The following is a 26,831-nucleotide window of genomic DNA, read 5'->3' as shown; positions in this document are numbered from 1 at the left end:
ACCACCAACTCTCCTAACTGAACTGCATCCCCTGACAAGGAGCACAGGACTCACCGCAGGACGACAGGCCCTGATCCGACTCGGATGTCAGAGAGGAAATACCCCTACTGGCTCTACAAGACTAAACTGTAAAATAAATAAATAAGCTGTAGATGAATTCAGTACATCAAAAATGAATGGTGAATTATTTAAGTCGTTTTAATTGGTTGGTAATAGGAGCCACAGAGAGATGTCCCGCAGGAGACCATCCTCATCCAGCCCTGGCTCTTCTACCTTTATTTTTTTTTTTGCTTATTCCAGGTATTTTTCTTGTACTTGTTTTTACTAATTTCTTGTTCATTTTTGGTGAATTCCTTGTTAAGTTGCTCATTGCCTTCTTTTCATGTTTTGAAAGAAATAAAGCCATTTTTTTTTCCAGGGTTCAAAAAGGTTAAGATATGTATCATGCAAATTAACCAGCCAAGATAAAGAAGATATCAGACATATGCTTTCATTATCCTGAATTCTTGAACGAATAAGTATTTTTGGTATTTGACATTACACTTATGAAATCTCCTTTTTATCACCATAGGGCTTTAGTTCTGATATTAAATGTGAGATATGAGTAAATGTGGATTTAATCAATGCTGTGGAAGGTTGATCGCTTCACTATCTGTGCGATGACACACAGCTAACGTACAAAAGCTGAGCTGCACATCAAATGACGACATGCGGCTTCATTTAGTTTTGATGAAGTGAAACATTCGCAAATAAATACTTTCCATCAGCAATGTATCAAAATAAAAGTGCTGACCCCAGTCAGTCAGGCAGTTCTGGTTTCAGTCGGTCATGTCTTCTCTTGCCTCTGTGACCATGGATGTCAGTGAGTAAAACACGAGCGCTGCAGCGATGCCAGACTCAACTCACATCCTGTCTATTATATGATTCTAAAAGGGCAGTGACAGCTGAATGGAGGGCATCCTGTAGCATCTACTGCAAACTTAACCCGCAGAGCACTGCACACCGTCAGGAGCCAGGGGACCTGAACACAGTGTACCCTCACATTTTTCATGCTGAAATCATCAGCAAAACTGCAATATATTAAGCCACTCACAGATTGTCTGTTTACCTTGCTGTTACCCATTGTGCCTGGGAAGCAGATCTTTGAGAGTGGTTTTCAAACGAGAGGTCAGCGCAGGTCAAGTCAGTAACCCTCTGTACATCATTACCATCTCAAAAGCCACCATGAAGTACAAAAATCCAGATCAAAATTTCTCCTACCTGTCCTGTGACTGTTCCTCATACATCCTCTCCTTCCCCTCCTTAAATAGCCGGATGGCCCGTTTGGATTTCCTCATAAGGCTATCGATGTAGATTTTAAAGTACTCGTTCTCACTGAGCTGTGTGAGTCTCTGGTTCTCCTCATATTTTCCCAGTGTGAGCCGCAGGTGCTGGTAGGCATCAGGTAAGATATCCAGGATGTATGGTGGACTGTTTTTCAGCTGGAGTCTGGGATTTTGGCAGAGGCGGACCTGTGAGATAGAAATCCATTAATGACTACTTGCTTAATGCTCCGACTTTTTGTGGTGTTTACCAGCCCATTCTCATGCTGAAGCTGTCAAATACGGCCACTTTTGCAGTGATTTCGGTGTAAGATTAGGATGCCAAAAGCAACCTTTCATGTCCACATGATACACCGCTGGACGACATCAGCTGAGAACGCGGCCGGACAGAGAGGCGTCCGCTGTGGTATTACATGCTGGCTGCTGCAGCATAATACACGGATGCTGCAGGTAACAACGAAATAAAAGAAGCATAAACGTCTCTATAGAGGATGGATCCAACAAACCCCAGACTTTCATGCAGAAGTCTGGTGTTCGCTTCGCAACTGAATGTGATGTTTTTTTACCAGCCCTTACTATGTGCATGAATTGAATTGAATCGAACTGAATTGAATTGAATTGCACAGAACTGAACTGAATTGAACTGAACCAAACCGAATCAAATTGAACTGAACTGAACTGCACTGAACTGAAGACTCCTAAAAGGTAATATGTAGACGCGGATGTCCACTGCGAAGTGGCAATATGTGACAACTTGGGATGAGAACGTGTTGGTTTACCACATCAAAACCTGAGCAGGCACTGTGACACAACAACAGGGAAGCATCACTTGAAAATTCAATGCAATGGTGTTTGCTGATTTTTGATTAATCCTCCTGAGCATGAAACTCTACTCAAAAGCAAACGTTAACATGTCAATGTGGGCAACAGTTTTAATTGTGTTATGCAAATTCATTTTTTTAATTGCAAAAACACAAATCTCCACCTGAATATTAACATTGTTCAGCCAGATCCCTAACAATGCTACCAGGTCCTTTAGAAATCTTGGTTAATGAATCCATGTTTTGCTGTTCTTTGAAATGTCATCAGTGAGTTATTGTTAAACTTGACAAATATTTATCAGACAAGATGTGTAACTTTACAGGATGTCAAACATATGCTTGTATTATTGAATATACAATCAACAAATGATCAAAGTACACATATGCACCTTATTAGCTTTAGGTCCGGCCCTCCATGTGCATCTACAACAAAGGGCCTACTACCATCTGGCAAACAGGCGTGACAGGTTTATCACTCCAAACTTACAACTTTATCCATGAGCTTCCAGGTTTTCTCCACAGTCCGCCGGTCGGCAGCTGCTTGTTTCGGCGGCCCCACTGCATCTTGGATCGCATCGATGATGCCTAAAATCCGACCTTTACTTCTGTTCGGTCCTCGTCCTCCAGGGTTTCGGCCACTGAGAGCAGTTGCCATTTCCTATACACTGAATCAAAAATAAGAGTTATTACAGGCAGCAAAATTGCAGAGTTTTTTTTAAGTTTGTACAAATAATCAGTTACAGGTGTGCTATTGTTTTGTTCATATCCATAGTTGTTTCTAAAATTTTATGTGAAACAAATAAAGACCTGAATCTTTTTGGTTCTTTAATAAAAATACCCTCCAAGGTTGAAATAGTACAGCACAAATGATGATGTTAAAGCATTTTAATACTGTTCAACTGAAAGGTGTCTTTAGCCGTTTTTATACTGAGATCCAGCCATAGTGTTTCTACTAGGTCCCGTCTTTATCCCTCCTTTGGATGTTTACACAGAATCAAATGACAGTGGCATCATTTTCTTCCAGTGAGTGATTTTAGACAGCATGCCAGCATGAAAGAAGCAAAAGAGGTGCGACAATTCTGTCACCCCATTCCACAATCGTACCTTATATACAGAATGGCAAGGAGACATAACGGCACAATATTCTTGCCTTGAACAGGCAGTGTTAAAGGCACCTTTGTGTTTAACTGATGCCCAGAAGGCCTTTTTGTGAAGGGGTTTCATGGACCAACAAAGGTCTTTCAAGGTGCTTAGACTGTTCTCAGTTCAGTACCATATTTGCCACTGGTTATTATGAGAGAATGTACTGGTGTGGTTATTCCATCAATAATTCTCCCTAACATAGGCCTACAGTACAGCAGTGACAAAAGCTTGTACAAAATCAGATTTTGTTTTAAAATTTTTAGTATACTGGCTGGGCTTCACTGTTTTGTGCAAGTGTCTGGTTAGTCCCTGACATGACGTTCACCCCGTCTTTGACGCATGCTATTGTCTTTCTCAGGAGTATTGTTGTCCACTGATGATCATGTAGTGTTCACACACAATTACTGAGGATGTAACTGAAAAATGAAACTGTACTTACACATAACAGATATCTGAATATAGTTTTTCAGTTTTAAAGGATTAGTTTACATGGTTATCACTGATTATTTGGTGATTTACTCTTATATGAACTTGCTCGTATTGCTTGTGCTGATCTGGTGTTACTCAGAGCAGAAGTTCTCAATTTCTCTCTTTTTTTCCAGTTTAGAAGCCCTTACAAGATACACTGGACATCCCTTTAAGTTTACCAATTAGAATAATTTAGCCAGCCTTTTGTTTTGTTTTTTTCTCTAGTCTTCATTATGTCAAAGAACAACACAAGAGAATAGTCATAGTTTCATTGAATTAGAAAATAAAGTATGTACTATTTTAGATTTAAAAGTTAAAGTGTTATTATTCACTGAACTATGCTGTCTTCTGTAAAAAATAAATAAATAAACTGATCAGTTTTTCTTTTCTTTCTTTTTTTCAGCTAAGAACCCCTTACAAGATAGAACATGTACTTGGCATCCCTTTATGTATGCCCTTGGAATAATTTGGGCAGCCTATTTTTTTTAACTTCTATAGTTTTTTTTATGTCAAGAAACAACATAAGAGAATAGCTAAAGTTTTGTTAAATTAAAAAATAATGTAAGTATTATTTGATTTAAAACTGAAAGTGTTACTGTTTCACTATGCATATGTAAATAAATAAAATCATTGACTATTCAATTTTTCTTTTCTCTTTCTTTTTTTCAACTAAGAACCCCTTACAAGATAGAACACATACATCGGAAAAATTTAGGTGGCCTTTTTATTTTTTCCTCTACAGTCTTATTTATCTCAAAAAAACAACATAAGAGAGTAGTTATAGCTTTGATAAATTAGAACAATAAGAACATAATGTATTTTAGATTTTTAGATTTACAATTTAAAGTGTAATTATTTAAACTATACAGTTTTATGTAAAAAATAATAATAATAACAATAATAATAATAATAACAATAAAATACAACATAATGTTTTTGTTGCTGTTTGTTTGCTTGTTAGTTTGTTTTTTAAATATCATGATGATCTTAAGAATCCTCAAACTTTTCACGGCCCCCTGGCAGTGTATTCCGGACCCCTGGTTGTCCCCGGACCCCACGTTGAGAATCACTGAGTTTGTGTTTTGCTGGTACCATCCTATTGACATCCTATTTTGTTTTCCGTGGGTTGATTTTTTTAATCGACTCTGCTGCCACAGTAACTCCCAGCAGCCTGTGAACCCCAGAAGCGCAGATCCTTTCAAAGACACTGAGTCTCTCTAAACAGGAACTGACAGGAATCGATCTTTAGAGAGAAAAAACTCAAACTTACCAAACCACCAGGGACTGTCTGCTGGGATCCCTGCTGAACTCGGTCCACATCGAGCGAACAAAAATTAAGGAGTGTCCAAGTGTCCAGAGGGAAAGAGTGTCAAGGAAAGTATCCAGCGTGTTTTTAGTCCGTCCCTTCACTGAAAAGACTCCATATTTTACAGACGTCTTGTTAAAGCTGCTCCCCTGTGTGTGTCGGAGGAGTTGGATAAACGCGGAGCAGGGAGGTCTGCACAGTATCTTTTGTACGGCCACATCACTGTAAAGTTACATACCATAACATATGCAGCATCCATTTGCGCCTTTCAAAATAAAGCCTCCATGTACGTAAATAGAATCATTAACATTACAAATTTCATTTTGCTGCCACATACTCAACTTTTAAAGAATTTTGTTGTGTGTTTTAAGTAATTGTTTTCTAAACTCAGTAGTGCTTCTCATTTCTATTTCTAAAGTCACATTTTCTTGCTTTAGCGTGAAGGACGGAAGCTCACTTCCTGTGCTGTGTGTCTGTGTCCTGGCCGGCTTGATGCAGCTGTTCCAGCGGTAGGAGGGTCAATGGGAGTATGAAGCAATATTTTCCAGGAACAGGCCAACGCAATGACAGCAGCGACCAGACACCCATTGGTGCTCTGTGAGGATGTCACTGATGTCAAGTTTGACGGACTCACGCTTAACAGCAACCTCCGGTCTCAAGTCCCGAGATAAAAGGCTTTTGTGGGGACCCCCGGGGGACACGGTGACAGCTGATGGCATCATAATGGTGTCGGGTAGGGTCACTGAAAAAACACGGTACTGCCGGGATGTTTGCCTCGTGAGCTTTTTCATGATTTCTGTTCTGTTGATGTTTCATTTTATGGTGACTGCAAAAGCACATTTGAGCACGTGATGTAGGCATCAATAAGGCACTGAGAAGAAAGAAAGAAAAAAGAAAGAAAGAAAGAAAGAAAGAAAGAAAGAAAGAAAAGTGTATTACTTTAAAGGTAATTCTTAACAGGACGTACCATTAGCCTATTTGTACGACATAGTAATTATTTTTACATTTACACGTGCACGATTAGCCCTGTTGTTTACATTCACACAATTAAAACAGCCTACACATTTGTATTTTTTGGTGTTTAATAATTAGCTGTCATGAATTAGAATTAGCTGTCGTACACGATTTTGAAGTAAAAAAAACAACCTATTTTTGTATATATTTTATTTACTGGAACTTCCACGTGCACCTGACGTTAGAATGCCAGTTAGAACTGTGTTATTAACTGTTATTGTTTCCCGACGCATCCCACAAAAAATGTATGCTTTTACTTTGGAGGTGAAGCGGCCTAACTTCCGGTGGTGTTGTTGCTTGGTGCTGGTGTGTTGATGCAGCCTCACAGGAGCTGGGCAGGAGGAGGGCCGCTCCCAAACAAATCCACACAACTCCTCTCACTCTGATCAAACGAGCACTGTTCTACCGGAAATTACACAAAAAGCAGTGTGTGGGTGGACGAGTGGGGGCACAATAACTGGGTATGAAGACTGCCTAGTAGTAGATATATATATGTATGTATGTATAGTGTGTCATATGCAACATTGAGTTAGGGAGCTTAGCTTTTCTTCTACAATCAAAGGTATTTTTAAGTAGCGTTAACTTAATAATAGTTCACATACATGTTGATTTTTTTTGAGTTTTTCGACAACTTGAATTTCGTTTTAAAATAAATTATCGCAGTGTTTAAATTGCACTCAATATTAAGTTGACCTAATTTATTAACATTATTATGTCAATGCAACTCATCAAATAATGTAATAATCTAAATCAATAAAGTAGATTTTTTTAATCCTGCAACCATGCGTGTAATTGACTTTTTAGAGTGTATATTCATATAGCCTAAAAAAAACAAAACACAATGAACACTAGTGCATCATATGATCTCATGTATGAGCATCACTCTCGGGGCAGTCAGTCAATCAGTGATGTTTCAAAGCCTGGAGATACTGCTGTGACAAAGGGTCTTTGATGTTGAGTATGTATTTGATCCTTTTTAGAGAAACAGCATGTTGTCACATAATTAACTATGGGGGATCTGTAGGAATACAGAAAGAGCACTTTGAAAAATGCTCAATAAAGACTTAATTGTGTGTCTCTTTGACAGTAACTCATCAGTGGTTAATGAGAAGTGAATGCGGTCAAATTTTAACATATTTAACTATTTTCTTAGTAAATGTAGTTACTACTTACTGATTTTAAATTGAAAATGAAACTATACCTTGAATGTTAAATAATTTGTGCAGCTGACCTTGCCTGCAGTGACTTTTGCAGTAATTTGTTGGTATGTTAATCTTGACATTAAAGAAGAGAATGCTGTAGCAAAGGCTGTGCACGGGGCCTGTGTGAAAGCTGGAGAAACGTGTCAGGAGATAATGCCTCGCTGTGTGCACTGTGGTGTCTGTCTGACTGCTGCCTGACAGAAACACAGAATGATTATTTTATCTCTACTTTGACCTCAAAATGACAGCAATCGGCAGCACGTTTGTTGAGCGTTATCAGTCACATGCTGCTTGTGTAAAACTTTGCACTCCTTGCTTGTTGTGTCTGTCTCTCATATATTTTATATGACGTGCTTTTATGGTTCGGGTTATCTGGAGAGATAAATAAATCAACTGCAACTTAAGTATGAAAGTGTAGACACTCTTTGGTGCTTGTAGTTTCAGTAAAATCAACTGATTGAGTCATAGAGAATTGTAGAGAATCGCTGCTACGCTATCTCTACACTATATTAAGCTAATTATGTGTGTAACATGTCCATTTTGACTAAAGTTTATATTTTTCTGTGTGGACATTAGCTCCAGCAGCTAGCCAAAGAACTTCTGTACAAATAAACTTGCATGGTAACCGAGCGTCTAATTGAGACAGGCCTTTATTTGTGAAAATGTGTGGCCACTCCCAGCTACTAAAGGGACTGTTTAATTGGGACAGTAAGCATAAAATGGAAATATTTAGGAAAAGTACAAGTACCTCAGGCTTGTACTTAATTAGCCTATAATATTTGAGTAAATGTACCTACTCTCCACCGTTGTCAGCATCGGGGTGTCCTCTACAGTCTGTAGAGACGTGATGGCCCAGTTTCAGTCAGAGCTTTCTCATGGTTGACTCTGAGATTAATGTATCAGGAGTCATTCTTCTGCAGCTGTAATGACAAAAAAAGATTAAAACTTAGTAAACATGACACCACTCATTTATTTGTTTGATTTGCCCTCTTTTTTTCTGGTCACCCACTGTTTTATATGACAGTAACTCCACACATGTGACTAACAGGTGTGTCTTTGAAATAAGTGAATCAATAATCTTATTTCAGTTACATGCATCATGGGAAACAGACTATATCACACATTTTTTTAAATCAATAACCAAAAAAGGAATAGGCTGAGACCCAAGGGTTATTTTTAATCAACAAAAGGATAACCCAGAATAACAGCAACACCAAAGAAACAAAATAAATGAATTCATTAAAAAAAAAAAACAAATTTAAATTAGAAACTGTATTCCTCAATTATTTTACACTAAAATCAATCCTGAATTATTTTACAGCACAATCCTTTTACATTATAATTTGTAATCATTTTAAAGCTTTAAAAAAAAAAAACATCAGAAAGCAACACAATGCATTCCAAAAACGAATTCCCCAAAACTTAAATGCATCTATATTTTACATTCATTCTCACTTTACATTTTTCAAAAATGAACAACCCTCTTAAATTATAATATCTTTCTCTCAATTAAAAACATCTGAATACAGACCTGAAGGTTGGGTTTGGTTTTCGACTGAAATGAGGGAGCAAAAGCAGAGCGAAGAGGAAAAACGTGAAATGCATAAAGAGACCAGGAAAAAAAATCACTCAGCATTTATCTTAATGACAAAAATCATGTAAATGTTCTATTTTAACAGAATCCCATTTGATGGTACTTTTAATCTTTGCCAGCAGAGGGCGCTGTACTTCAATAGAAATAAGACAGTTAAAGATACAGAAACAGCAACTGTAAGGGGAAAATGTGATTACACTGCCCTCATAGTTTTGAGGTTTCATTTAAATGCATGGCATATCTGCAGAAAGCTGGCTGTAATGTCTCTGTAACATTTTCATACTTCTCAGATCATAATTTCATTCTCTTTATGATCAAGCAGGTGAGTTAATCATTGAAGTAAAAACGATGCAGAGATGAACCGGAGTTTGGAATAAAAGTTAATTTAGCAACATTTCATGCTTGTCTGTCTTGCTTTGACTGATTTGTTTTCTCTTTTTCTTTGTTTTACTGATTTTAATTGACATCATTTTTGTCTCTGCTAAGCATCTTTGAGTAATGTGAAAAGTGCTCTATAAATAAAATGCATTATTATTATTATTATTATTATTATTATTATTATAACTATTATTATAACTATTATTATCCAACATCATTTCTTTTGTGAAATGTCAGGTTCATTTTTATGTAAAAGTACCTAGATGACCCAATCAAGTTTAATCTATACTCTTATGCACTGCACCCCAAAATCTGTGCAGTCGTAACATTTTGAAAACACTCAAAGATAGGACAACTGACTTTAAACCAGTTATATTTCATTTTGATCATGTTGGTGTTTAGCTTTGGGGTTAACCGTGTACACAGACTGTACTTACAAACAAATGTTTGTTACTGTTGGGAAAATATTAAAAGAGCCTTCAGAAATAATTAGTATTCTTTTTTTATGATTTAATTTATATCACCTTGTGGGGCACCACTCCCAAAAAGGAAAAATGACAATTGATGAATTAAGTCTTGAAAGTTTTTTTTTTTTTTGTTTTTTGTTTTTTTATTGTGCAATATGACATTACAGTGACAATACAGGACAGACAGAAAACAGGTGTGAACAACAAACAGCAACAGATTTTGTGTGTGTGTGTGTGTGTGTGCGTGTGCGTGTGTGTGTGTGTGTGTGTGATTTGAGAGTAAGAAAGACAGTAATATATAATATAATAGTAATAAATATTATAATCGTCAGACATGGAGATGGAGATGAGTATACAGAAGGAAAAAATAAATACATAAAGAAAATAACATAAGTAATAGCTACAACAATAATAATAATAATAATAATAATAAAAATAACAATAATAATAATAATAATAATAATAATAATAATGAGGGTGGAAGAGAAGGGAGGAAAGGGGGGGGGTCTTTATGAGATGAGATGTGATGCCTCATGTCCCTACCCACCCACACATGACCAGCCTGCAGCCCCCAACACCCCTGGACCCCCCCAAACCCCCCGGTGCCGCGGTCTGTATGTGGCACAACGCCTTACCCTATGTCTAGATGTATATGTAGTCTTTATCAGTATTTCTTTCTTTTTTTTTTTTTTTTTTTTTATCCAATGTATTTATTTATCTATTTTATTTATTTATTTGTATATTAATATATATGTATATATATATATATATATATTTAATTTTTTTATTTTATTTATTATTATTATTATTTTTTTATTTTTTTTTATTTTAATGAGATAGTCTTTTAAGTGGTATGTGGTGCATTAAAACCGAGGAGATGGGTGTTATGAACTGACATTGTGTCCCCTTTCCTCTACCTAAACTAGTGTGTTGTGCATTAAAAAAAGGTGATGTGCCACCTGAAAACAGTCCAGAGCAGGGACTTTGGGTGGGGTGGGGGTGGAGGGGACCACAGGCCGTGGCCCAGCAAGCGTGACCCAGCAGGGACCAGAGTAGTAATTAGTAAGTATAAATAAATAAATATATATATATATATATAAGTATAGTAAGTAAGTATATAAGTATATAAATATTAATAAATGTTAATCATGTTAATCATAATAGTTATAGTAATAACGATGGTTGTATCAATTACCCCCCCCCCCCCCACCCCCAAATAAATAAATAAATAAATAGATAAACAAACAAACAAATATATAAATATTGATCACAATGAATGGGAGTGAAGGTTACAGAGGCTGTAGTAATTGATGTAATAATAGCTTGTTGTAGGTGATGATTGTAAGAAAGTGATGAATGGTTGCCAGATAGTGTCATGATTATTGTCGGAGGAGTTTGTATTTGCTAAGGAGATATAACAGTTTGTAAATATGTGTCCAGTGGTTATTGGTCGTCAGGCAGAAGAAGAAAGATAAAAATAAATAAATATATGAATCGGTGGTAATTACTAAGGATGGGAATGAAGGTGTCAGAGATCTGGGGCGGATGATGTGACTGGTTTGTGGCAGGTTATGATTGTAAAAAAGTGATGAATGATAGCCAGGTAGGGTTATGATTATTGTCAGAGGGGTTTGTACTTTCTAAAGAGATGTAGTCTGTGAGCAGGTTTTTCCAGTGTGTGATGTGTATGGAGTTCCGAGACTTCCAGTTCATGAGGATAGTTTTCTAGGCGTCTTGAAGTCTTGAAAGTTAAGAATGAATTAAGTCTTGTCTTGATGGAATTTTCCTAGTAGCTGCTGATTTTAATCAACCCATCCTTAAACTCCAAAGATGTAACAGGATCAGGGACAAATGTAATTAATGACTAATAAATCTACCTTCTACATTCTTCTGCCTCTAAAATATACTCAACTATCAATGAGGAACTATAGTTAATAATCAAAATAATACCTATAACCAGAATTACCATATCAATGGAGAAAAAAAGTTCCTGGTATAACAGGGAGTGGCCATTCATTCACACTTGTGCAATATTAAACAATCAGTAAGTATCATCCAAAAAAAAAAAAAGAATGACAGAGCAAAAGCAAAAAAAATAAAAAATACAAACAAATCCACAATCTAGATAAATCTAATCTCAGGTTTGCCCTTCACACACCAACTATATCCACTCATGTCCAAAAAAGTGAGATTCAGCCCACGTTTACACACCCTATATTTTCCCAGATCTTGCATTATAGTACATACCCAATTTCTCATGCATGACTGCATTATAAACCGAGGCTGCTGCATATTAAAATAATCCAAAAGTTTGATACAATGCATTTCAGTAATGTAATTTTATACCATATATAAAAATTATATAAATTCAAGATATAATCCCATTGGAAAAGTATCAAAACACAGCACACCCTTTCTGTGTGTGTGCATGAATATGCAATACACATATGGGAGCCACTGCCTGATCATATGTGATTACTAAACGCTCATGAACATCAGAAGAGTCGAGGGAACCCCACCAAGCCAAACATGGACTCCACCTTTATCAGCTGAGAGCAGACTCACAGACACCACCTACCATCCAATCACACCCACACTTACTGCACATCACATCTAGCCCGACCTGCTGACCAAAAACGTGTGGTGGGAAGAGATAGAAAATGTTTATTTTGTTGTAGATAATAGTGCACTGCTGCCTCATCCCTGCAGATCTCCACGAGGTTTAACACCGAAAAGACGCCTAAATGACTTGTTAAAATGTTCTTTGTATTCTTGGACTTTGAGCCGAACATGGTTTACTTTGTGCTCTTGGACACGACTCTAGACAAAAGCATGATGAGGTAAGAGAAAAAAAGATAGTATGAGTAATATAAATTTGCAGTGGTCCAATACACTGTGTGAAGAGTTTTCTGTAATTTTCTAAATTCTAATTTGATATGATTTCTGCTGAAGCCCGGGATCAGACGGGAAACACCACTTCTGAATCTGCATTATGGAAACATATCAATCAAGAGACCATGGTAAGTTTACCTTAAAATTGTTGTGGTTCTTAACAATAAACATACATGTATCCTATTAAATGCATGGTTTTAAAATTCTAATTTACTGAATTAGATAGACAGGGGCAACACACATTTTTTTGTTAATTGATTTCAAACAAAATTCAAGTTGTAATAACGTAACGAAATTGGCTTAATAATTTAACTTTTCTTCACCTTCAGTATAGGATTTCAGGTCCCCTTCCCTGACCACTTCACATTCAGAGGGTTAATACTGTGTTAGCAGCCTGCATAAAAAAACATTTAGGACACAAAGGACATTTTCTCACTTAAAAACTTGTGTTTTGCTATCAATTATTAAGCAGTTGTCATGACCCTGTTGAGCCAGATCATTTCTTTAGAGTGCATGAATAATTCTGAATTATCCATTTATTCTATAAATTAGTTATCGCATTTTCTATGTATAATTAGGTGCAATCCTGCTTTGAAAACTGAAAAAGTATCTGATAGATTACACAGTTAAGTATCACCAATCTCAAATTACTTCTTGTCTCAGCAGATATTTCTACTTTAATTGGTAAATAAAATAAATACCTCATTGATTTCTAGTGGAGGTCTTCCTGGAGGAGTTCAGGGAGCAGATCCTTGCTGGGCTGAGATCACCAGCAGCCATCATAGACGCCTGGATCTCACTGCAGTCAACAACCGTCCCTGAAGGTCTGACACCACAGGAACAAGTCAGGGAGCTGTTCGATGCTGTGGAAGAAGGAACATCACAATCCAAAGTTTGCTTCTACCAGATACTTTCACAAGAGGAATCTGAGCTAATAGCTGATTTAGGTAAGAAAACCCTGTTTTTGCATTTGTTTAAAAACATGTTTTAAACATCATGGCTACGATAGTTTGCTGCTGATGTGCTTTTTGTATTAAATGTGTTTTCTGTATAAATGAAGCTGATGAAGCTGGACTTTATTGATGTCACACTTTACTGTATTGTTTGGTTGCAAGTGGGACCCTTTCATTCTTTTCAAACTGTGATAGTTTACATTACACCTTTACAGTTTGCTGACACACGTGTATGTTATATAGGTACTAATGTGCTTTTTCTATAGACTGTTCTTTTTAGTTGTAATCTCTGATATAGAACCTGCTGGTGCGACCTATTGTTTTTTTGTTTTTGTTTCTTTGGCTGATGGATTATTTATGTAAAAACTTGAGAAAAATGTCTGAATTTCTTTCAAAACAGGAAATAAAAACAGGTGAAGGGGATAAGCAATCAAAGAACAAATCACCTGAAAAATAAGCAAGAAATTAATAAAAAAAAGTAGACCTACACAAAAACAAAGAATGAAGGGGTAAAAACAACTTGGAAAAGTGGTTAAAAATTTATAAGGATTCTGTAACATAACTTTAAATATCTAACCATGATACATTTAAGTTTCCCCTTGTTTATTTCTTATTTTACTTAAATATTTTCCCTTTAAAAAAAAAATTCTAAATCTACTTAATTTTTGCAATTTGTGGAATATTTTTACTGTTGGATAACTAATGTGTACTTCAAATATTTTAGTGGTGCATCAGTTTGTTTCTGCCATGTAGTAGCACTGTGCAGATAGTTTATTAAAAAAAAACATTTAAAAAAAACATATTAGTTGCTATTAAAAAATTCTATGTGATGTAGTTGTTTGCAGATTTTCATTGAGTAGATCGTTGTAGTCGCCACAGCTAGGCTTGTCACAATAATCACATTATCGATTTACTGTAGGATGACATGACCTCGATCATTTTTGCTGACTTTAAAATTGCCCATTGTGTTAACAAACACAAGTCCAAAACGAAGTAAAACAACACCTAAAAAATGACACGGTACCTTAGCTGTAGTCTGCAGCTGCACTTCCGGAGAGAAAGAGGCGCAGTCCTCAGAGTCGTTAGCTTGCAAACCCCTGGCAAAGAGCCAAGAAGTCTATCATTTGTCGTTTTCCAACAACTTCACCTTCCACTCTATAAAACCAAAAGCAAAATGCCCAGCTCCCAGGCCGTCCTCGGGAGCCGACTGCAGCACACCAGCTGAGTGTTTCTGGAACTCCGCTAAACAAGAGGCATCACTTTGTTTTGTTTTTCTTGGACAAATTTTGCATTACAGTAAATCTGATATTTTCTTACCTGATTTGACACGATGTAGCTGGGAACTAGTGTGGAGTGTAGCGTGATATTCTGTCCATTTTCTTGACCAACAGAGCAAAGACAACAGAACAGCAGGACAACCCAGACAGAACAGAAGTGGACAATGGAGATCACCAAGCCTTTAGAGGACAAACAAACACAAGTTGAAATAAAAGCCAGAAGGGGGACAATTAGAAGACAAAGAGAATTGACATGTCAAGTAATTGAGGATATTGAACAACTTTTGGAAGAAACACAAAGAGAGAGACAGGAAATAGATTACCTGAAGACAAAAACAGAGCAGCAACAGGAGGACAATGGCCGGCTGACAGCTGAAAAGTATGACCAGGACTTAATAATAAAAAGACTGAGATTACAGATAGAAAATGTTATTGAGAAACTGGAGGAGAGTAAAAATGAAGCCACTCAAGAAAAAATGCAACTACAGAAAATGCAGAATGAAATATATCAAGAGAGGGAAACTCTGGAAAAAAGAAGGAAGGAGCTCATCAATGAGCGGCACAAGTTGGAAATGATCAAGTATGATAAGACAAAAGAACCCACAGAACCCACAGAGCAGATAAAGAGAGAGCAGGAGAGGCTGATGGCAGACAGTCTGCTGAGTCTGATTAACAAAAATAAGAAACTAATGCTCGAAGCAAAGCAGGCAAAAGAACAAATGGAGAAAAACATGGAAAACGTAAAACAAGAGTTAAAGAGAAATAAAAAGCATATTTCACAACATAGAGAACAAATTGAGCACATCAAACATCAAATTGATGAAAATATCAACAAAATGAAGCCAATGTGGAAGAAAATTCAAAGACCCATTGAAATGCAAAAAGGCACAGAGACAGAAAGCAGAGAAAGACAGAAAGAAGAAAAAAACACTTTTGACACCGTGAAGATTAAACTCTGCAGAATCCAGGAAGAAATGGAATATCTTTGGGATGTGATGGAAGATAGTCAACAACAACAGGAAGTAAAAGAGATGCAGGAGCTAAAGACCCCAAGCAGTCAAATGAAAGATGTCACATCTGACTCCAAAAAGCAAAGAGAAGACACAGATGGGAGCATGAAGGCAGCAGAATCAGAGATAAAGGGTGATATGCAGAGGCAAAGACAAGACATAAAGAACAAGTTGGCCCAATTGCAATCTGAAAGAGATGAGATACAAAAAATCAAGGCTGAAATACAGACGGAGAGAGAAAACATTGAGAGAGACAGGCACTTAGCTAAAGCAGAAATGAATGAAATGAAGTGTGTGAGGGAGAACATTGAAAGGGAAAAACAGGAACTGGACGACAAGTTACAGAGAACAAAGAAAGAGATAAGAGAGATGGAAGTGATGAACTCCGAGATTGAAATTAAGAAAAAGGACCTGATGAAACTGATAAGAATGAGCAGGAGAAAGAAGGAAGAGATCGGCAAGATGACAGAAGAGAGTGAACATGGTAAAGACGACACAGACGTGGAGGACAGATTTGATGGGCAGAAGATAAGACTTCAACAAGGTGACAGAACCAGAGATATGACACAACATGAAGAAAAGCAGTTTGAGGAAGGCAACATGGAGACAAGCATTGAGAATGAGGTGAACACTGGCATGAGGAGAGTGATTCTTGACATCGAAGAGATCAGAAAGATGCTGCGCAGGGTGAGAGAAGACACGGAGCAAAGCCGGAGGGACTGCACAGAAGAAAAGAGCCAAATCCAATGGACGAATTTTCAAATGAGAAAAAAGAGACGAGAGCTTGACCACCAGCTGGAGAAGACCTTAAACGAGAAGGACGAGTTAGAAATCATGAAGGTGAAGATACAACAACAGAGGAAGCAGATTGAACAAAAACTGGAAGATACAATTACTACAATTCTGACTGTGGGTGAGATAAAAGCTAGCATAGAAAAAGCTGCTGCAGAGATGAACAACACCAGGGAGGAGATGGTCAAAGCCCAGAAGAAGATGGAGAAAGACAAGGAAGAGGTCAAAAAAATCATGGTGAGTAAATCTTATTTTTCATTCTCTTTGGTCAGTAATAAGCTGTTTCCACATTTTATCACATTATAGCAAATTATCAGATTTTTACCATCACAAAAACACTCGTTCTGGTTTTCATGTGACTCAGCGTTATTTCAGTAAAAACACGTGAAATGACCAAACCCTCGTACACATAACGTGGTGGTGGTGGTGGTTCGATTTGGGCACCAAAATGATTTGGTTAGGCTTAGAAAAGATTGTGCTTTCTGTCAAAATAACTACCTTTATTACGTACGGGACATGAGTATGTTGTAAAGTGAGAGAAGTATACAGTGTTGGGAAGGTTACTTTTTAAAATATACATTCCAATACAGATTACTGAATACATGCACTAAAATGTAATTTGTTACATATTACATTAGATTGCTAAAATTCAATAACATTTTCTAAACACTTTGAATGACTTTTGTAACACTTCAAAATTTGCAGGTACCTTGCACACATTTTCTTTTTATCCTTGCTCAATCCTAGTTTCATGAATCAGCTTTCAAAGCGAGCGACATGAATATATAGAAACACAGCGCTCGGCAAAAGTTCAGCTCAAAACAGCAGTGCTGCGTTGATTGTGGCCAGTTGGAACATTCCAATAGAAAACAACGCAATCAAACTGATGCTCCGTTATGCTGCATTCAGTTAGGATTAGTTACTTATTAGTATTCTGTAACTCCCCGACCCTGGAAGTATGTCACATAACATGATGTCACGACATAAAGGACGTAAGTATGCTGAGTTAAAAGACGTCAACATAACTAGGACTTTTGGTGTCACATGGGACATCAACAGTGGTCATCCACCCATCCACAAAAGCCCATTGCATGATGTTGTTGACCCAGGGAATTTCTTTGTCCACCATAACAAAGGATCCTAATTGACTTTCATTGGCATTGTTTCCGTTGTGCCAGCACGTAATTTCATCACAATTTGTGCCACCACCATACTATGTGATGTTCAGAGGTCAGTCATTTAACGTATTACTGTGAAACGCGCATTAGAAGAATACAAGCCATCATCATTAAATTCAACACTGCAGCGTTAGATCTATGGATTGCACTTCATAAATCATTTATACATTATTTTATACATTATACATTACATATCTATTTTTCTAAACCATAGGTGAGGTGATTTTGTCACAACCATGTTTTGTCCTTTTAAAGATTCCAAGAAAAAAAGGTTCAATTAACTATATAAAAATTCATTAAAAAATCCATCCATCCATCCATTATTATTAAGGAAGTACTCAATGAACATAACCAAGGATGATATTAATGAATTAACTTATTGTCACAGTGAAATTGAGACAAGAAGAGTTTGATTTTTGACTTTCAATAAGAAAAACAATGATAATTCTTTGTTTGTGAAGGATAAGGTGACTTCCATGAAAGCTCAGGTCAGCAAATGGACACTGACAGAATCTGCAATCAAAAGGACTGTTTCAGGGCATTCTTCTGAACTTCAAGAGCCACGGGAAGAAGAGCACACAGATCAGACATTTGAACAGACACAAGAACTGAGTTTTTTTGCAGTGGACGTGAAGGAAGAGCAGAATGTTTTCTTAAAGATGCAGACAGAAATTTGTGAGGAAACGTTAATAGATGATGATCAAACAGAATTAGTGACACGTGTAAGAGAAATGGAAGAAGTGGAGAAGCAGATTTCCGAACTCAGGGAGAGAGAGGAGGAAATAAGGGAGCAAATAATGCATAATAAAGAGAACATGGAAGATAAAAGTCAAGAGATTAAAAGGATCATTATGGAAATAAATGAGCTGCAGAGCCAAAGACCAGATTATGAAAATGGGTTACAAATTACAGTAAGGGAAAGCACTGATGTGTTCAAACATGAGATAGTTAAATATGAAGTTAAACTGCAAAAATATAAGAGTGACAATAAGGTGGAACAAGAAGTTATTGATGATGTTCAGAAGCAAAAGCAAAGTCAGGGGGCAAGAGAAAAAATGCAGACACAAAGTGAGGAGATAGATGCAGGCTCTGCTAAAAAGGACATAGGAAGGGCTGACATACAACAAATTAGGGCAGAGATTTATAAAACACAAGAAATCATGAGACTAGTAAAACTAGAACTTGAAAACCAAGCTGAAAAAAGTGATATTGACAAAGAACAGAAGGAAGACGACAGTGAAGTGGAAGGATTGCTTCAAGACATGAAACGATTCCGAGAGCTTTTGAAAGTTGTACAGACAACAATGAGGCAAAAAGAAATGCATCTGAAAGAAGAAATGAGCAACATGAAAACTGCCTCTAAAAAACAAAAAAGACACCTGGATCAGAGGTTAGAGAAAACTTTGAGAGAGAGAGATGAATTTGATATTTTAAAGATAAAAATGCAGAGGCAAATTGAAGCGACTGAACAGAAGTTGGTGAAAATGGCACAAGTTAAGAGCACTGTAGAGAAACTTGCTGCAAAGACTAGACAGAAAAGTGAAGACATAGAGATTATTATGAAGAAGACTGAAGTCAAACTGAGACAGTTGGAAGATCTGAACGACAAGATTGAGGCTACAAAACAAGAATTAGAAAACACCTATGCCCCAATGTCTAAGAAAAGAGCTGAGCTTGAAAAACTCAAGACTGCAATCAGGCAGAAAAGGAATAGCGAATCTGCCTTAAAAAGTGCTGAAAGGGAAGACATGAAGACACATGACAGTGGTGAAATGGGCAAAGAATTAGAAGAACTGGAAAATGAAATCTTTCGACTCAGATCAGAAAGGGACAACCTGGAGAGGGATATAAAACTAATAATGGACAGTTTGGATCAGAAAAACAATGAAATCAAACAACTGAAAGAGGCTGTGAGTGAGCAAGGGAAACAAAATACTGAGAGACAAGAGATTGAGATGCTGAAACAGCAGCTTGAAGTAGAGAGGCAGAATGCTAGAATGGAAAGAAATCAAGCTGAGGAAGAAATGCATGAGATTAACCGTTTAAGGAAGACTATCGAAAAACAAAAGCAGGAGCTTGATGACAAAGTGCAAGTGACCAAAAGAGAAATAAGAGAAATGGAGGCACTGAAGTCAGAGCTGGAAATAAAGAAAAAGGAAAGTGAAAAGATGTTTAGAAAAGCCATGCGAAAAAAGGAGAGGGAAATAAAGTGGAATGACATACAAAGAGAACAGGAAAATTTGAGGAAAGAGACCAACAAGAGAAAAGGATTAGACCGAAGACCTGATCAAGCCATGAGAGAGAAGGATGAGTCAGAAATGTTGAGGATAAAACTGCAAAGGCAGAAAGAGGGGCTGGAGAGGGAGACAATCAAAGACCAGACTGTTTCTATCGAAATATACAGAGAAAACGAAAAACAAAGACGAGAAGATCAAGAAGGGAAAAGCATCAACAAGGAAGTTGAAATGATGCACCGTGGCTCAGAAGCCACAGATTTTAGTGTTGACCTTCAAAACACGAGACAAAGAATTCATGAAAATTTGGAAATGATGAGGAGGGAAATGGAAGTTCTTGAAAATATAAATACTCATTTACAGAAACAAAGAGAAGGGCTCAAAGCAATAGAAGCGGAGAACAGGACTGTAAGAGATAACATGATCCGAATAAAGATGGGCATTGAAAAAATGACAATGCAAACAAAAGCAGAGATGGACAACATGCTCCGCATAAGGGACGATATTCAAACCAAAACACATGGGCTTAAAATCAGATTAGAAGAAGTTAAAAGAGAACGAAGAGAAATGGAAGTGTTGAAGTCTGAGTTGGAGAGCGAAAGAAAAGAAAATCACAAGTTGATCCGAAAAGGCATTCAAAAAGAGGAGGAAGTTAAAAAGATGTTGGCTAAGGTCAAAACAGAGAAAGATGTCCTGAAGAGGGAGAAACAGAAGGGGAAGAAAGAGTTTGAGGAGCGACTGGAAAGGATCAACAGAGAGAGAGATGAATTGGAGATTCTGAAACTGAAGTTGCAAAGGGAACGGGACTGGAGAGTAGGTGAAATACAAGAAAAACAAGGTCTAATGAGAATGTCAAATGTGGAAACTGAAAAGGACATTGCAAAAGAACAGTGGAAGCCAAACACTGGTGAAGAACACAAAGATCTTGAAAAAATTCACACAGAGTTTAAACAAGACAGAGAGGATCTGGACAGAGAAAGTGAGATGATGAAAAAAGAGAAACTGGATTTTGAACTGATGAGGTCAAACATCCTGAAACAAAGCAACAAGTTAAAACAGGCAATAGAAGATATGAAAGAGCAGAGAGAGAAATTAGAAACCACAAAGTCTGAGCTACAAAAGAAGAGAGAACATGCAGACAGTCAGTTTGATGCAATTAATAGGGAAAAAAAAGACATGAACGATCTGACCCTTCAGCTTCAGACAGAAAGAGAAAAGCTTGAGGATGCCATGAACATGATTATCTTGAAACAAGAAGAACAAGAACTCAAGGACAACGAGTTCAAAAGACAAACACAAGAACTGGAAACCAGTAAGAACAGTGTACTGGCAGAAAGAGAAGAATTAGACCTTTTAAGGAAGGATCTCAACAAGAAGAAAGAAGAGGTTGAAGCTGCCATGAACACCATCAGTGATGAGAAAGAGCAACTCACTAAAATGAAGGCTGAATTACTCAGGGAGAGGGAAGGGCTCTCAAATGACGATGAAAGAGCAAAAGAACTGTCTGAGCTGAAAATGAAAACTGATCAGTTAAATATTAAAATGAAAACCATGGAAACTCTGACAGAGAAGCTAAAACATTTAAGTGAAACAACACAAGAAGTTCTAAAAACCAAAATGGAGAAATTAGAACAACACGCTGAAGATGTGCAAAAACTGTGCATTGCATCAGAACAAAAGCAAACAGAACTTGTAGAAGATAAAAACAAGTTATTTGGTTACATTAAAGAGTTTAAAAGGAAAAATCAAGGTTTCATGAACATGATATCAGACATGTCCCAAAGCAGAAATGAAATGGAAGATCAAGGGAAGCCAACTCCTGTTCTGGAAACACAAGATGGTGAAGAACTTAAGACGGAGATGACCCAAGAGGGAGACAATCAGAAAATGATCTACGACTCTATTACCAGAGAGAAACTGCACTTGGAACTGATGAAGTCTGACATCGTTAGACAAAGGGACAAATTAAAACAAGCAATACAAGACATGAAAGATGAAAGAGACAAACTGGAGATTACAAAGTATGAACTCCAAAAGAAGAAAGAACACACAGATAATCAGTTTGATGAGATTCATAGAGACAAAAACAACATTAAAGATCTGACTCTTCAGCTTCAGACAGAGAGAGACAAACTCCAAAATGTCATGAATATGATTATCTTAAAACAAGAAGACCAAGAACACAGGGACGATGAATTCAAAGGACGTACACAAGAACTGGAATCCAGTAGTAACAGTGTACTGGCAGAAATAGAAAAAGCAGAGCTTTTGAGGAAGGATCCAGATGAGACCACAGGAAATGCTGAAACTGCAAGGAACACCAGAAGTGGAGAAAGAGAACAAGCCAATCAGATGAAGAGTAGTACTGACATGGACAGACAAATGGTGGAGAATGAAAGTGACAAAAAGGAAGAAGACAAGTCGGAGCTGAAAATAAGAGAAGATCAGCTCTTAGATGAAATAAAGTCGATGGGAACTCTGAGAGAAAAGCTTCAACAGCTGAATGAAAGGATGAGTGAAGATATGAAAAGAAAAATCATCAGAATGGAACAAACCAGTGTAGAAGTACTGAGACTGTTTGGTGTTTTGAAGCAAAACCACGAGGCTCTGGATAAACAGAAAGAAAATATGTCATGGTACACTGAAACACTAGAGAGAGAAAGAGATGGGTTGAAGGATGTGTTGTCAGAAATTGCCATTCAGAGACAAAAAGTTTTCCCCAAACAAGAGAGTTTGTCTGAAAAGACACATCTTAACAAACTGAAGGCAGAGCTGAAGCAAGAGAGAGATAATCTGGACAAACAGAGTCAGATGATAAAAAAAGAAAAGCTAGACTTGGAGCTGATGAGATCTGACATCCTGAAACAAAGTGAAACATTAAAACAAGCAATGCAAGATATAGCAAGGCAAAAAGACAAATTACAAACAACAAAGTCTGAACTACAGGATAAAAAAGAACATGCATACAGTCAGTTTGATGAGATTAATAGAGAGAAAAATATATTGAAAAATCTGACCCTTCAGCTTCAGACAGAAAGAGACAAACTTACGAATGGGATGAAAATGATCATCTTGAAACAAGGAGAACAAGAACTCAAAGATGAGGAGCTCACAAGACAAACACAGGAACTGGAAACCAGTAAGAACAGTATACTGGCAGAAAGAGAAGAACTGGAACTGTTGAGGAAGGATCTCAACAAGAAGAGAGAAGAGGCTGAAGCTGCCATGAACACCATCATTGTAGAAAGAGAACAAGTCAGTCAGATGAAGAGTAATACTGACATGGACAGACAAATGCTCGAGAAAGAAAAGGACAGACTGGAAGAAGAAAAGTCTGAGCTGAAAATGAGAGAGAAAATCAACTCTTGGATAAAATCAAATCAATGAAAACCTTGAAGGACCATCTACAACAGCTGAATGAAAGGATGAGTGAAGATGTGAAAAACAGGATGGTAAGAGTGGAACAAAGCACTGAAGATGTGCTAAAGCTGTACACGGTATTAGAAGAAAAACTTGTGGCTCTAGGTGAACAGCAACATAACTTGGTTCGTAACACTGAGCTGTTAGAGCAGGAAAAGGAAAATCTGACAAGTATACTGTCAGAGATGATCATCCAGAGGAAAGAAAAGGAAAATCAATGGAAGCAGAAGTTTGAGTTGGAAAAACAATATCTTGAAAATCTGAGGGCAGAGCTGAAGCAAGACAGAGAGGATCTGGATAGAGAGAGAGAGATTTTAGGAACAAAGAGGAAGTGGACTTGGAGCTGATGAAGGCTGACATCCTGAAACAAAGTGACACATTAAAAAAAGCCCTACAAGATGTTAAAGAGGAACGAAACAAATTAGAAATCACAAAGTCTGAGCTACAGATAAAGAACGTACATACAAACAGTCAGTTTGATGAGATTGAAAGAGAGAAAAGCAACATTAAAGATCTGACCCTTCAGCTTCAGACAGAAAGAGACAAACTTAAGAATGCCATGAACATGATTAACTTAAAAAGAGAAGAACAAGACCTCAAAGATGAGGAGCTCACAAGACAAACACAGGAACTGGAAACCAGTAAGAACAGTATACTGGCAGAAAGAGAAGAACTGGAACTGTTGAGGAAGGATCTCAACAAGAAGAAAGAAGAGGCTGAAGCTGCCATGAACACCGTTAGAGGTGAAAGAGAACAAGTCACTAAAATGAAGGCTGAAGTTAACAGGGAGAGGGAACTGATTTCAAATGATGATGAAAGAGCAAAGGAACTTTCTGAGCTGAACATTAAAGTGGATCAATTAAATAGCAAAATGAAATTTATGGAAACACTTAGAGCAAAACTCAAACATTTCAATGAAACAACACAAGAAGTTCTGAAATCAAAAATGGAGAAATTAGTACGACACACTGAAGATGTGCAAACATTGTGCATCGCATTGGAACAAAAGCAAACAGAACTTGATGAAGACAAAAACAAGTTACCTGGTTACATACAAGAGCTCAAAAGAGAAAAACAAGGCCTGATCACAATGATATCAGATATGTTCCAATCAAATGAAATGGAAGATCAGGGAAAGATAAAGCCTGTATTTCAAAGACAAGAGGGTGAAAAAACTTGAGACAGAGATGCCCCGAGACAGAGAGGATCAGAAAAGTATGTATGACAGTATGAGCAAAGAGAACCTGGACTTGGAAATGATGACGTCTGACATACTGAAACAAAGTGTGACACACTAAAACAAGCCCTACAAGATATGGAAAAGGAAAGACACATGCTGGAAATCACAAAGTCTGAGCTACAAAAGAAGAAAGAGATGTAGACAGTCACTTTGATCAGATAAACAGAGAGAGAAGCAACATTAAAGATCTGACCCTTCAGCTTCAGACAGAAAGAGACAAACTTAAGAATGCCATGAACATGATTAACTTAAAAAGAGAAGAACAAGAACTCAAAGATGAGGAGCTCACAAGACAAACAGAGGAACTGGAAACCAGTAAGAACAGTATACTGGCAGAAAGAGAAGAACTGGAACTGTTGAGGAAGGATCTCAACAAGAAGAAAGAAGAGGCTGAAGCTGCCATGAACACCATCATTGTAGAAAGAGAACAAGTCACTAAAATGAAGGCTGAAGTTAACAGGGAGAGGGAACTGATTTCAAATGATGATGAAAGAGCAAAGGAACTTTCTGAGCTGAACATTAAAGTGGATCAACTGAATAGCAAAATGAAATTTATGGAAACACTTAGAGCAAAACTCAAAACGTTTCAATGAAACAACACAAGAAGTTCTAAAAAACAAGATAGAAAAGTTAACACAACAAATGGAAGCTGTACAAAAACTGTGCTTTGTGTTGGAGCAAAAACAAACAGAACTCCATGAAGGCAAAAACAAGTTGCCTGGTTACATTCAGAGGTTCGAAAGAGAAAAGCAAGGTCTTCTTACAATGACATCAGCAATGCCGCTTAGAAGAAATGACATAGAAGATCAAGGGATGATAATGGCTGCTTTGAAAACACAAGATGGTGAAGAACCTAAGACAGAGATGACCCAAGAAACAAGAGGGTCAAAAAAGTGTCCATGACATTATGATCAAAGAGAACCTGGACTTGAAGCTGATTCAGCCTGATACGAAGGAGCAAATTCATCTCTTAGAACAAAATATTCAAGAACTGAAAGGCAGAAATGATGCGCTTCAGATGACAATGTCTCAGCTAAAAGGCTGGATAGAGAGCATCAACAACAGCTTCCTTGATGAAATAAACAGTGAAAGAAATAACTTTAGAGAGACGGCCCTTCAGGTTCAGTCAGAAAAGAACAAACTTCAGAATGTTGTGAACTTTATTATACTTTGAAACAAAAAGAACTATGTCTCAAAGATGAAGAAATCAAAGAGCAAACACAAGAACTGGAAAACAACAGAAGCATGTTACTGGCAGAAAGACAAGAACTGGAACTTCTGAGGAAGGATCTGAAAAATAAGAAGGAAGAGGTTGAAGCTGCCGCAAAATCTATCAGCAAAGAGAGAGAACAAGTCAGCCGCATGAGAAGTAGTGCTGACGTGGAAAGACAAATGCTTAAGAAAGAAAAGGACAGACTGGAAGGGGAAAAGTCTAATCTGGAAACAAGGGAAGAACAACTTTTGGGTAATATCAAATCAATGGAAAAACACGAAGAACAAGAACTCAAAGATGAGGAGCTCACAAGACAAACACAGGAACTGGAAACCAGTAAGAACAGTATACTGGCAGAAAGAGAAGAACTGGAACTGTTGAGGAAGGATCTCAACAAGAAGAAAGAAGAGGCTGAAGCTGCCATGAACACCATCATTGTAGAAAGAGAACAAGTCAGTCAGATGAAGAGTAATACTGACATGGACAGACAAATGCTCGAGAAAGAAAAGGACAGACTGGAAGAAGAAAAGTCTGAGCTGAAAATAAGAGAAGATCAGCTCCTCAATAAAACCATGTCAATGGAAACTGTCAGGAAAAAACTACAACAGCTGAATGAAAGGATGAGTGAAAAACAATGAAGATGCTCTGATGCTGTGCACCAAATTGATCCAAAAACTTGTGGCTCTAGGTGAACAGCAAGAAAACATCATTCATAACACTGAGCTGTTCAAGCAGGAAAAAAAAACCTGACAAGTGTAGTGTCAGAGATGATCATCCAGGGAAAAGACAGGGAAAATCAATGGAAGCAGAAATTTGATTTGGAGAAACAATATCTTGAAAATCTTGAGGCAGAGCTGAAGCACAGCAGAGAGAAACTGGACAGAGAGAATGAGATGATGAACATAGA

General features: G+C 37.3%; 2 protein-coding genes across 2 annotated transcripts in view; one reads left to right on the top strand and one right to left on the bottom strand.

Moving 5' to 3' along the window:
• cblb (Cbl proto-oncogene B, E3 ubiquitin protein ligase) overlaps nucleotides 1-5,231 on the bottom strand; it is a 77,690-nt gene extending 72,459 nt beyond the window's left edge. Inside the window, exons 1-3 of the mRNA XM_042499049.1 lie at nucleotides 5,025-5,231; nucleotides 2,631-2,808; nucleotides 1,261-1,511 (exon numbers count right to left, since the gene is read on the bottom strand). Of these exons, the coding sequence (XP_042354983.1) occupies nucleotides 1,261-1,511; nucleotides 2,631-2,798 (419 nt within the window). The 5' untranslated portion in view covers nucleotides 2,799-2,808; nucleotides 5,025-5,231. The remainder of the gene's footprint in view (nucleotides 1-1,260; nucleotides 1,512-2,630; nucleotides 2,809-5,024) is intronic.
• Nucleotides 5,232-12,435: 7,204 nt separating this feature from the next.
• LOC121952794 (titin-like) overlaps nucleotides 12,436-26,831 on the top strand; it is a 32,388-nt gene continuing 17,992 nt past the window's right edge. Inside the window, exons 1-7 of the mRNA XM_042499620.1 lie at nucleotides 12,436-12,555; nucleotides 12,668-12,735; nucleotides 13,324-13,554; nucleotides 14,952-16,876; nucleotides 18,279-23,396; nucleotides 23,998-24,214; nucleotides 25,910-26,511. Of these exons, the coding sequence (XP_042355554.1) occupies nucleotides 12,708-12,735; nucleotides 13,324-13,554; nucleotides 14,952-16,876; nucleotides 18,279-23,396; nucleotides 23,998-24,214; nucleotides 25,910-26,511 (8,121 nt within the window). The 5' untranslated portion in view covers nucleotides 12,436-12,555; nucleotides 12,668-12,707. The remainder of the gene's footprint in view (nucleotides 12,556-12,667; nucleotides 12,736-13,323; nucleotides 13,555-14,951; nucleotides 16,877-18,278; nucleotides 23,397-23,997; nucleotides 24,215-25,909; nucleotides 26,512-26,831) is intronic.

The sequence above is a fragment of the Plectropomus leopardus genome, chromosome 13, assembly GCF_008729295.1.
Source record: "Plectropomus leopardus isolate mb chromosome 13, YSFRI_Pleo_2.0, whole genome shotgun sequence".
Taxonomy (NCBI): domain Eukaryota; kingdom Metazoa; phylum Chordata; class Actinopteri; order Perciformes; family Serranidae; genus Plectropomus; species Plectropomus leopardus.
This window is presented reverse-complemented; position numbering and strand designations above follow the sequence as displayed.